Genomic DNA, 12,747 nt, shown 5'->3' on the forward strand with positions numbered 1-12,747 from the left:
GAGGGGCGTTAGAACCGGACGCCTGGCTTGTTTGTTATCTCGCAGCAACCGAGCGGGCTAGCCCCCGTGGCTGCAGCCCGTGCTCGGCGCACTTTCTTCTTTATTTCAAACTGTCCTTCCTAACGTACTGAGTTAATGATTACGCTTACTATACCCTCGCGTGCCGTGCCTCATAATCAGATGGTGGTTCTCGAACGCAAATGTCCAGCAGTTTTGAAAAGTTAGCTATAACTACGAATTTTTCGAGTGTGCATATATTAGACGAGACAGAGAAAGAAAGGGGAGGAGGGGCAGGGAAGTCGGGCGCACACAAGTTAGTAACGGTCCGGAACCAGGCAATAAACGTTAACTGGCGCTTCTTTGATGTAACTGGTCAAGTGCAGGCGATAGCGACCACGAAAAAAGAACATTAAAATACCAGGAGTCTTTAATGGACACCTCATTAAAAGAGCATGTGTACTGTGCTTTGGGCGGAGGATTGAGAACTCCAGGTAGTTGAAATTATGCGGGAGGGTCTCACTAAGATGTCGCCCATAGGCCGTGGGTGGCCTTGGTACCGCAAGCTCCGTAAGTTGACCATCAACCAATGAGTTTGCAAGTGGGGCATAGAGATTCACGCTGTATTTCGCATAACCACAGAAAAAAACATATTTGTAGCCACACGACCTTACATAGATTTGCTGAGACAGATGTTTAAGACAGTAGTAGAAAGTGGGCTGCATTTGATAGGACACAAAGAGAACAGTCGCTTGCCTGTGCAGTCGAGCCTCGTTACAACAGAGTCCCATCCGGGGCGAAAATGCCTTCTTACATCCGCCATTCGCTATAAGGATATTTGTTACAGGGTAATAGAACAGAGACACATTTTGAGCATGCTTATACTGATATCCCCATATTCCACTATATACGCTCGTTATATTAACAACAGACTGTACCAAGGTGGGACGTGCACCCGCGTACCTTTGTTGCGGGCGTAGAAGAGCAGTGGTCCGGCGAACGGCGTGACGTCGATGTCGATCTTGCGTTTGACGCTAGCGCTGACGCCACCGGGATACAAGTGCTCGGCCAGATTCTCTCCGACGCCTGGCAGGTCGGCGATCACCGGAATCTACGAATATACCACGGCAGTTGTGGCATTTACAACGACACATCAGGCAGCACACGCTGGGAACTCAAGCAGCGGGTATAGTTGGCAAAAGTGGGCCAGAAAAGCATCGGGTACACGCATTCGTATATTTCTTGCTTTACTGTCGGAGTATTTTCGCGCACCTTTTACGCCTCATGTTTTATCTGCACGAGCGGTGTTTAGCAGGGTTGTCAAAGCTACGAGATCAATTGGGTGGGCTGCGATAGCTGGTACTGGTCAGCAGCGTTTCTCGCAATATGTTTTCGAGCTATTTCCAAAGCCTGCACTTGAACGGTGTGCTTACTCGACAGGATCCTCTTTGATAGCAATGAAAGACATGGGAGTGCCACCTGACACACCGCAAGATATAAAAGAAAATGAACCCATCTGAGCCAATGAAACTGCCTTTGTGGTGTTAGCAACTTTCACAGGAAGGCTCCCGCGTTCCTTACCTTCTGAATTACCTGATCAGTCAGGATCAAGAACTAACATTTTAATTACTGGCTTTATGACCACTGTGTCAATATGAGGTTTGTGAGGCATATCTTGCGAAGCGTTACCGTTTGTGTACCTTCCCCTTTGTGTGCTTCGAAGAAAGGCTGCAAATTCTTCAAATCCGGCTGCGCGACTCGACCTCCCTGCACGCCACGCGGCTGCTTTCTTTTAAATAAATATAATAATTCAAGAAAGTTACGCAGAAAGTATATAGCGCGCGGGAAACAACTCAAAATGGCGTTTTCTAATGTGCTCTACAAACGGTATTGACGTTGCGGTCGTAAGATAATAATTAAAAGCTGCGTTAAGTAATCACTACCCGTCGTTAAACAGAACACACACAAAATGTACTGTAGGCTTAGTCAGGAGGCTACTAACAATGTACGGGTGCTTTCAAGCATCAAGAAAGCACTCATTTTTTAAAGCAAACCTGCTCAGTGCTGGCGAGAGCCCCCTGGGTATAAGCTAGCAAAATGTGCCTCTCGGCCACGAAGCAGGAGTTCTTGCGACCTAAAGGCTTCCTTGATGAAGAGCTATTCTAACACCCATTTTCGCCGCTACTACAACCTCTTCTTATTCATTTCTACCCTTGGGTTTTAATCTCCCATATTCCGCGCTAAATACCAATGTTTTCTGGACATCCGTGCTGATCTATTCCATTTGAAGTTTCGTGGCAGTACACTGTATGAGAGAAGTATGCTTAACCCTTCTCCAGACTCGCATGTATAGCAAGGCAGAAAAACCTACGCTTTGTCAAACTAACCTGGAACATTTCGTCCTCACGCACCTGGGTCTAGTCTCAATTTGTACGGCACTTGGAGTTGTTCAGAAAAATTTCCTTTCGATGTTTTTTTTTCTATTTACTGTAGAGCTCCATGCACCATCTGCATCTTTCATTTTGTCGTAATTGGGCCCGATGCGCGATGTCTTGTGGAAAAAGTTAGGTTAGCATCACATGGACCAAAAAAAAATCTGAGCATACACAAAACGACAGATTTACAAATGAGATAGTTTAGAAGAACTTCTAGCTGGGCTAGTTGGTGCATTGCTATGAGGAACCAAGTTGCGCATTCAAAATAGACAACCACAGGAAAAGGCGACGGAGACGGAAAATCGGGTGCGCTCTTGCCGTCTCCGTCACCTTTCCCTGCGGTTCTCTTTTCTGGATGCGCAACTTGGTCTTCATTACACATGAGAATTTGAAATGCCATAGCAGAATAGCCACACGAATGTAAATGGCGTAGCTAACGGTCAATTAGCCAATTGATTACTTTTGTTCCAGAGATGCGAATTTTTTTCCACAGTTGGCAAGTGAAATAAACTCAGCCTTCTACGTTCCCTTCGAAGAGGCATTGAAGCGACGAATACGTTACCCCAAACTCTTGCAGCTGTTCCTTGGGTCCGATGCCTGACAGCAGGAGCAGGTGCGGCGACTCGATGACCCCCGCCGACAGGATGACCTCGCGGGTGGCGAATGCGGTACGGATGCGGCCATTCTTCACGAACTCCACGCCGACGGCTCGCGTGCCTTCGAAGAGCACCTGGGAGCAGAAAACGCACGCGCATTGTCTTTGGTGCTGACTACAAGATCTAATTTGGCTCCCATTCGTTACACCTTGCGGCAACTCCTACGAAATCCTAAATATGATATTATTGCGAAAGCAATACTGCTCGCACTTTCGCCCCATCGGTGGTCGTGGCGCCTCCTTACACAGCTGCGCGTCACGTGACCGTGTGACGTCACGCCAGACCAAGAGACGGGGCCCCAGCTCGCGGCATCGATGGTGGAGGCGAAGCCTTGCGCGCCGCTGCTGCGGTGCTACCGAGAGAGGACGCTCGCTGGTGTCCACATGTCCACATGTCCACACCATCAGCCGAACCAAGGCACAGCCAAGGGTATTGCTTTCGCAATTTTCCAGGCTTAACCAAGCTAAGCCTTCAGCCAATTTTTTTACTGGCAGCTCAACGCGCCCCGTCCCCGTTCTTTCTAAACTAAGCAAGAAACAAAAAATCGGCTCGCCCTCCCGGCATGGCTCGAGGACTTGCATGACGAGCCGCGGCGCCCGCCAGCAATCCTGGCGTCTCGCCCACCGCGAGAGCGATGCGGGAGTGGACGTGGGGGGATCGCGTGACAGTGGTCATGCGATGCTTCAGAGATACAGCGCCATCACGCAACACTACAGATTGAATGGATGTAAATACCCACCGCCGCATGCCAAACTACACAAGAAACAGGCCGTTGCCCGGCGGAAATTGCAGACACACCCATATCCGAACAAGGCGATCCTTCACCTCTGCTACCCCGACATTTATTCGTCCGACGATTGCAAAGCCTGCGGAGTCAGAGCGACGCTGCAGCGTTCCCTGACTGGAACGTGTCTAACGTGTGATAAGGAACGTGTCTCACATTGTTCACAGGCGTTTTATCATTCATCATGAGCTTTTCATGCTCGTTCTGTGCTTTTCTTTATTGATATAAATACTGAGCTGTCTGTTGTACACTGTGCGCCTGATTCCAAAGGAGATATGAACTTTTTTTTCGGTTAAATTTTTTTTTGGCTGGTGGACGCCAAAAATCCTCACCAACTAGAGGCTAACAGCTTGGCTGTAAAATAATTGTTGTCATATATGAATAAATTAAGAAAATTACGTGAAAAATATTTGAAATATTATCTTTCATGAATAGTAACGAACGCAAGCTCATGGAAACACGCGGTGTCATCCTTCAGTTAAAAACTATTCTTATAAAATTTCTTCCGAACGCAGATGGCTGTGTGTACTGATGATGACCGCACCGGCATACTCAGTGACCCTAAACGCAGACGTACGATCGCATGCGTAGCGTTTCAAGCATGTCGTTTTGCCCTGACATAGATACATTTGGTTCCGTATTTTTTTTACAGTGACGAGATATTTCTTGTGTGAGGCAAAATCAGGACTTTTCCTGAGGGCAAAGCTTGAAGTAGTAAAGGCAAGGCGTAGAAGACCAGGAGTCAGGAAGAAGAACACAAACGGCGTTTGTCGTTTGTGTTGTACTTCCTGAGTCCTGGTCTTCTGCGCTTTGCCTTTACTACTTCTAGCATGAACCAAATAGCCCAAGCAAGAGTTTTACTAAAGCTTGAAGCACCGTCAAATCTTTTTATCCGCTGTTCACGGGATCTGTCACAGTGTGAATGGGGAATCGTTATTTATAAGTTTTTTTTTCACAGTTCTAGAATGTTAAAAAAATATAAATTGTTCATCACAAGACGTGAAATATTTTTTTTACGCGAAGACTTTTCATCTAAATGAGAGCTCGTGCATTCAAAAACAGAGAGAAGTTATTTTCTTAATGAACTTGGGGGGGGGGGGGGGGGTGCGCGAAAAAGAAAGAAATAAGCAAATGGCTGCTGACTCCATCGTAACGGTCTAACATTGATGTTGACGCCAGCAGAGAGGAGAGGTAGCGGTAAGAGAGGGAGGGGGGAGAAAGCAGAATCAGAACCAAGAAGGAGCGAAGGTGCAAACGCACAAAAACTATTGCACCCAGATTGCACTGTACAGTACTCGAAGGATCCGCGTACCTTGGTTCTACGCTTGTCCAAAATTATTGACCTCTTACCCCCGGACCGTTTTTTTGCCCGTGACAACCGGAAAGGGCTCCCACGCCTAAAACATCGTTCGAGCATTCACGCGTCACGTCGGCGCAGTCGTAGATATATACATGGCCTTCTAACACCGACCACGAGGACGCGGGGTCGATTCTCACTCGCGGCGTCTGCATTTCGATGGAGGTGAAATTCATAGCACATCCTCTTTCTAGAGGATGCCGCTGTGATGGTAGTCTAGCATAGCACATGCCTACAAGCCCTTGCATCCCAAGGACTCTGTTAAGGCCGTAGTGCTTATTGGAAAAAGTATATCTATGAGATCTATCACTAAATCATCATTATTTCACAATGTGTATTTTGTGTCCATTCTACACCCCATTAACCATCGGCATAGTTTTATCTTGTATAGGTTTTATGCACTTGTGCACTTTTATGACCGACTGTTTTTAGGCCCCTTTACAGCCACCGTAACATCTGCCCTTCGTTATTCATACCTCCATTGCGAACGCATTACCACCGGCTTGGCGCTCTTTGGCCACATTTGGCCCTTGCGCCACAAAACACCCCATTCATCGAAATGGAGAAACGCTGCTCGTGTGTCTGAATTCGGATGCACGTTAAAGAACTCCGGGTCTCGTGCAAGTAATGTCCGCCTCTACGAATAATCCGGCTCAAGGATTACAATTAGGCTATCGACAACAGGCGTATTTTTTTTTCTTTTTAAACTCCGGAAAAATTAAAAAAAAACTATAATTCGTGCAGTATACCACGCACCCTGTTGGCCGTCGAGTGCAGGGAGATGTGCAAGTTCTTTCTTCCTGCGGGACCGGAGATGGGCCTCAGGAATGCGCTGGCTGTGCTCCAGCGGGAACCGTTGCGCATGGTCGTCTGGAAGGTCGAGAACCCTGCGCACGTACAGATACGTGTTTCATTGTGCGACGATGGTCATCGGTCGATACCGCCTTGGAGACTACTACAGCACGCAAGCGGAGAAGGTTGTAAGCGCTTACTTTCAACGCCACCATATTGAAAGGGGCAGTAAGTGTGCAAGCGTTCTTTCTTTTCTTAATTTTACGGGTATTTTGAATTGCCTGTGGCACATAACACGTTTATATTCCTTGCGATTGAGGGTTTAGCACCAAGGGATTCCACCACGTGCGGCCTCACCTATCATCTGGCCGCGGCCGGCGTTGTAGTCAACGATGTCGTAGCCCAGTTCCTTGCCAGCCTCCAAGAACGTCCTGGCCAGCGGTGTGTTTGACCCGGGCATGGACACGGTCAGCTCGCCGCCCACGCCGTACATGCCTGCAGCAAGTCGCAACGGGAGGCACTTGGAATAACCACGAATAGATAGGCGCTTCCCAGCAAGCCGTTACACTGCACTTGTACGTTTAGCGACCAGGGGTATAGCTTGACACATTACTTCGACAACAGTTCGAATAATTTGTGATGCGCACCCTATGGGTGGAGGGTGGTGCAACGTTGCGGTGCACCAAAACATGCACTGCCGGTGCTTTATTACGAATGGTTCATCTGAAATGAACAGTGCGTTTTCATGTTGGTCGGATGGTCGTAACGGTAGATCTTCGAGAGAGACAATCGCTCTGCAGCGTTCTACTGCTAGACTGTTCCCGCATGAAACATGCGCCGAAAGAAAATTGACGCGGCCTTAAAGGGACACTAAAGTGAAAATGATTTCTTCTGCATCAGTAAATTACCGTTCTACAACCCCAAAAACACCACTCTTACAACGATAAGAAGTTTGGTAAGCCAGAAAAAGCGCAATAACGAAATACGGGTGGCGACGCCTACTTAAGTACCCGCACCCGGCGGCTGTGATGTCTTGGATTTTGATGGCATCTTCTAGGGCCTACTAATTATATATAGCGGTACAGATTGACTACATTGTGTTCTAAAGGAACAATATTAAACGTGCCAAGTTTCGGGAACCTTTATTCAGCTAATGCGCCCCAAATGCGAAAACATACTTTGGTATCCCTGACGTCACGCTGACGTACCGGCGCTGTGGTTCCGACGCGAAATTCAAACGCTGATACTTGGACCTTCATTTTCTCACCTAATAATCAAACTATATTTCTGAAATGACTGCCTGCAGGGTTCTCAAACAATGCTTCATTAGTCTAAACTGATTTATTGTTTCGGTTTAGTGTCCCTTTAAGCACGCGCAATAAATTGCGTCCACCTACAAGGAAGTGGCGCCCTCAATGCTCTCCGTTTGGCGACACTGGGTAGGTTCTAGGAAATACGGGAGGCCACGCCCTCGGAATCGCGCGGAGGCAAGACATTCGACGAAGGGACGGTACCGGACGAAGCCAGGCGTATGTCGGTCTGGTCCTCGAAGCGTTTGAAGAAGGGCAGCACGCTCTCCCAGTCCCACCCCGTGGCGCCGTGCACGCGGCTCCAGCGGTCGTAGTCCTCGGGGTGTCCGCGCACGTACAGCATGAAGTTCACGGCCGAGCAGCCGCCCAGCACCTTGCCACGCGGCCACGGACTGCGCTGCGCAACGTTCGCCATGGGCGGAGGAGCAAAGACGTGAGCGAGTAACGGCGGACTGCTGCACTTGTGCATTTAAACTTACTGCCAATTCAACAACGACTTTATGTCCAAGCTGCAGAAAAACGAATTCGAGAATAATGCAATAGAATCAATGAAAAAAACCATGCGGTACAATAATGAGCAGTGTAAATATTATACAAGTGGGTAAAATTTAAAAAAAAATGCAGTAGCAGCAGTAGCACTAGCTAGTAACCACCTTGTAGTATTACTAAGGAGTACTAGTAGTACGATTGAAAAAAAGTACTACGAAAAAAAAGTTACAGTATTTTTATAAAAGCTGCATGGTTAAATATAAGTAAATCACAGCGCATCATTCAGAGGGCACGACCGAAGAAACGAGACAAACAGGGCGCTGCGGTTGTCCCTCGTCTATAATGCGCTATTTACCTATATCTTTGCAAGAATAACTATCGTGGATTTCTATTATGGTCAAGATAAATGATAGCAGCGTGTTTCTACCACTGCACTTGGACAATCGCATTTTGATGGTGTTCCTCCTCTTTAAATAATTGTTTCTTCGGCTTTTTGAGAACTTTATGTAATTTTCTGTTCTTTTAGTGGCTTGTGTTTGTATGTTTCGTTTTCTTACCTTGCACATAATTCCTACTGTTACTTATGGAGCTCTTTCAGGTTTAAGATAAGTACCATGAAAGCATTTAAGTGGCGTGAATTGTACTTTATTGTACAGTCATTCAAAATGTGCTGAGCCACTTCGACAGACATTGGGTAGCATTGCGCGCATGAAGCGCCGCCTGATCTCACGTTGCATTTTTCCATTACAGTACACTGTGACACTGTCGCGGCCACAGTGATGTAGTCTGTAAATAAAGAGACCTCATTCCAAAACTTTTCTGTTCCCAATTCTGCAATCAGTCCTCCGTGATTGTCAAAAACGATTTTACCACCCGCAATTCACCTGTCTATCACGCGACGTCACGAAAACCCCGATAGCTCTCCATCTGATATGATGTGTACACACTGATTATGCATGATTTGACCGAACAAAAGAACAATTATTTCTGATTCGATGCCTTTTCGCCATAAAACCTCGGCTATAGGTCCAAAGTTTTTGGGTGGCACCACACTTCACCTACTGTCACGCGACATCACAAAAGCGCAAAAACTGACCGCGTGAAAGCGACGTGTACGCGTTAATAATGCATTAATATGCCGAACAAAACTGAATTTTCTTCTGAATAGCCACAGGCTGCCCCGTTCCGAAAGGAATAAAAGATGGCTGCCGCCGATCACTCAGGCACTCGCTACTCGTACCTGCCGGAGAGCATGGGTTTGTTTGCGCATAATAAATCTTTTTGGGTGGCCTTGTAACGTTTTCGAGCACTTTCGGCACGTTTACTAACTTGTTCTGCCAGCTCCTCTTTGCTGAGGATCCGGTTTAGCGTCATTCTTAACCTTCCGTTGCATGCCGCCGCGATTGTCGACCAGCCAGCGCAAGCTAAGTAAGCGAAAGCGGACGAATCGCGGAGGCTGACACCACCCTCTTCACCTGGTCATCGATTTTCAGCGCAGTGGCTCGGCCCCATCGAGTCCCGCTCCACCTGAGCGGGCTCCTCGCCTCTTGTCAGCCAATTAGATAAGACAAGCCGCTCAGTGTATACAATGCTATTCGTTTTTCAAGCAAACAAAAGTGACCTCCTATGAACGAGGAGAGCGTTTGGTAGGTTTTTTTCAGACAACCCTGCGGGTCACCGCCAGATGCTTGCGTCGGCGGTTACGCAAATTTGACGTCAGGAGATTGAAATTAAATCATATTGGAATAGTTTAACGTTCTAGGGCCCCTGCACATTGTACGACACGCCTAGTGTCGTGTTTCAATGAACTATCCTCTAAACTGATAAAGCTACGCTCACATGGACAAACGTCAGCATAATTTCATTTTCGCTGGTAATGCCTGCCAGCAGTAATGAACTTGCAGACGTGTTTTGATCAAATAATTCCATTATTCTTACGAGAGGAAAAAAAATTACGCGACCTGACTGGCTGCTCTAAATAACGGTTTAGTTACCCTGCAATTACGAGAACTAACTAAACCGTACGTAAAGAATCATCCTACCACCAGTTTATTTCAATGGAGTCAGCGCGGCCTTGGAATACATAAATTTATGTACCTGTGACACGTGTATTGAAAGTACTTTACAATGCGTACCTAAAGCGGACGCACTTCTTTTCTTCTCCACCGACGAAAGGTAATTAAACGCACTTGCGTTACTGCGATATCAAAATACACATCTCGAATTTACCGACATTCAGTCACTAACAACGCTGAACCATGGTTTGAAGATCGTACTTTAACTTAAGGGAAAGTGTTTTCTCACAGACACACAAATAAAAGAAGCCCTCTCTTTCAAAACGAATTGTATTCAGCGCAACTTTGATGCGGGCGTTCTGTGAAGTGTTCACACGTTACTGCTTGTTCATAAATGACTACTCTTAAAGCTGAGATACAGTACAGAGTTCTAGGGGCCATGGTGCGCTGGTTATTTACACAGAATCTGCTACCTGTAATACTTTTTCCTTTTTTTTCTTGCATCCATAATAACAAAACGGGGCAAACAAAAATAAAATTATTGTTCCGCTCCTGTCTACAGCTCGTGACCGGCAAAATTAATACATCCCCCCCCCCGTTCCAAACATTGGTTAGTGCCCGCCAGAACATCTACCCTCAAAACGATTTCACTGTTTCTATTTTCATATCACGTATGGATATGACATTTTTGCCACCTATGAGGTAGCGCAAAAAGAAAAAAGGAAAGAAATAAACTTTAGAATACAAGCAAACTCCATAACAGGAGGCATTTATCAGGCGTAGATTGTCAGCGTTAGCCTGAAGCCCGCAAGGACTTCTAAATGCAACCTTTAGTGTATACGAGAGCCTTCACACAGGTCAGGCAATTCTGTAGAAGTTTCTACAAAGGCCGATGTAAGTTTGGAGCTGGCTCTCGATCAGCTGCCAGCAGCACGCAGGATCCCTACTTAGTTCAATTCCAACTTGGGTAGCTTACTGCAGCCTTTAGCACGGTGCCCATCTTTATGAAGCTAAACGTTACCTGCACCACTTTTATGCTGCTCGTTCAAAATTCCCGCTCAACACGTCGACCATTCGAAGACCAGCCGCAAGCACCCGCTCCACGCGCAAGTGGAGTGTGTACACTGGGCAACAACACATGGTAAACCAGGGCAGGACAGGTTTTTCGCTGGAATTGCGCCTAAATGGACGCTAAAGTGAAAAAAAGGAAAGAAGAAGATTTCGCTGTGTTCGTAAATTGCCTTTCTCAACCTGTGGCAGATGTGGCGACCGGCTGACCGTCCTCCATGTCTTCCTGGAGCGCCGGGAAGCCGAAAGAGACAGGAGGAAACATTTCCCATTTGCATACCGCCATTGTATTCCCCTGCATCCGGCTATGTTTCTTGGTGAAGAACCGCTTTTTAAGACCAAAGCAGTCCTCGCTTTCTTAAAAGATGTTGTACTACATGTTACAAGCCCATTCATTTCGTAGCGCATCCTCTTTCCAGAGGACATCGCTAGGATAGATTCTCTGTATGGCACATGCCTCTAGGCCCTTGGGTTTCAAGGGCCTCGGGGAGGCAGTAGTGCTCTAGACTATTTTTTACATCTAGATAATCACATATTTTATATATTGCATCATTCTGTCTCAATGCCGTCTAATGTTCATAGTACAAGTCAATAGTCATTCTCATAATTTTATTATTCCTACATTTTATGGAATTTGGATCAACTCTTTTAGGCCCCTTTACAGCCAAGGTACATTAAGATCACAGAACCCATCTGTCCACAGTGAACTCATTAACATTAGCATGGCGCTCTTTGGCCACACCTGGCCCTTGCGCCATTAAACACCAAACATCATCATCAAATTGCCTTTCTGGAAAACCATATGAAGTCACTCATACAGTGAAGAGAGGCCCGGCTAGCCAGAAAACGCGTGAAAATGAGTGACAGGTGGCAGCGCCACCTCGATGTTACCGCACCAGCTTACACGACGTTACTACACGGGGTTTTGCCTCCTCCCTAACTTTTATCGGTAATGACGGACAACGTTGCTTTCTATAAAGCAGTGATTTGGGCTTGTTGGTTAGACATCGTGAGGCTTACAGCACGTGATATAAGCCTCACGTTGCTTTCTAAAAGAGCGAAAGACTTGGCAAGCTTCAGTTGCTATTACTGAGCCACTTGAGCCAAAATACCTTTGAAATCTTTAATGCTTAGATGTATGTCATATTGTTGTAGTGGCAAAAATTTCAAAGTTTAAACAGAGGCAGAAGTATTATTTCATCTTAAAAATAAAATGAAACTTGCAATGAAAAAAATGGAGTTTTAATGGAATGTTTTATCAGTTTACAGCGATCCAGCGTTTCTCTCTCTCTCTCTCTCTCTTAAAATCAGGCTTGTGTAAGGAGATGTTGACGCCTTGTGGAACAGAGCCACAGCGATGGAAAAAGCACTGAGGAACCAGAATGGTTACTTGCTAGGCTAGTTGCTTCCTCACAACTTATATAACAGCGCTAAAAAAATAAGGAAGACGACGATTCTGACTCGGCAACGTTTTCGTGAGAGTAGTTCACAAGCCGTGGCGCAGAAGCCACAAGTTCTGAATCGAAGTTCACGAGCTAGAACACAAGGGCCCTTTCAGCAGCCACTACGTTTATTTTCATTCCTAGAAGACGTATTGTTCTTTTTTTCTTATTAAAAACTAGATGACTGGGGAAGTTCCCGCCGCCGTACTGATGAAGCACGTCACTGTTGAACTAGATAGACTTGAAGCCGGAGGCCGCACACACAAAAAAAGAAAAATGGCCAGGCTTAGCTTGGTTAAGCCAAGAATGCGTTGCATATTGCGCGAGTTGGGGCCCAGCTTTTCCTCCGGCTGTCGTGACGTCACGTCACGTGGTTGCGCTAAAGGTCAATGGTGGCTGCCC

General features: G+C 46.5%; 1 protein-coding gene across 1 annotated transcript in view; it reads right to left on the bottom strand.

The window, feature by feature from the left end:
- LOC135908194 (glucose dehydrogenase [FAD, quinone]-like) overlaps positions 1-12,747 on the bottom strand; it is a 32,674-nt gene that overhangs the window by 14,423 nt on the left and 5,504 nt on the right. The window contains exons 3-7 of the mRNA XM_065439943.1: positions 7,536-7,728; positions 6,379-6,516; positions 5,986-6,116; positions 2,995-3,162; positions 961-1,108 (exon numbers count right to left, since the gene is read on the bottom strand). Coding sequence (XP_065296015.1) covers positions 961-1,108; positions 2,995-3,162; positions 5,986-6,116; positions 6,379-6,516; positions 7,536-7,728 — 778 coding nt within the window. The remainder of the gene's footprint in view (positions 1-960; positions 1,109-2,994; positions 3,163-5,985; positions 6,117-6,378; positions 6,517-7,535; positions 7,729-12,747) is intronic.

The sequence above is a fragment of the Dermacentor albipictus genome, chromosome 2 (assembly GCF_038994185.2).
Source record: "Dermacentor albipictus isolate Rhodes 1998 colony chromosome 2, USDA_Dalb.pri_finalv2, whole genome shotgun sequence".
In the NCBI taxonomy this organism is placed as follows: Eukaryota; Metazoa; Arthropoda; class Arachnida; order Ixodida; family Ixodidae; genus Dermacentor; species Dermacentor albipictus.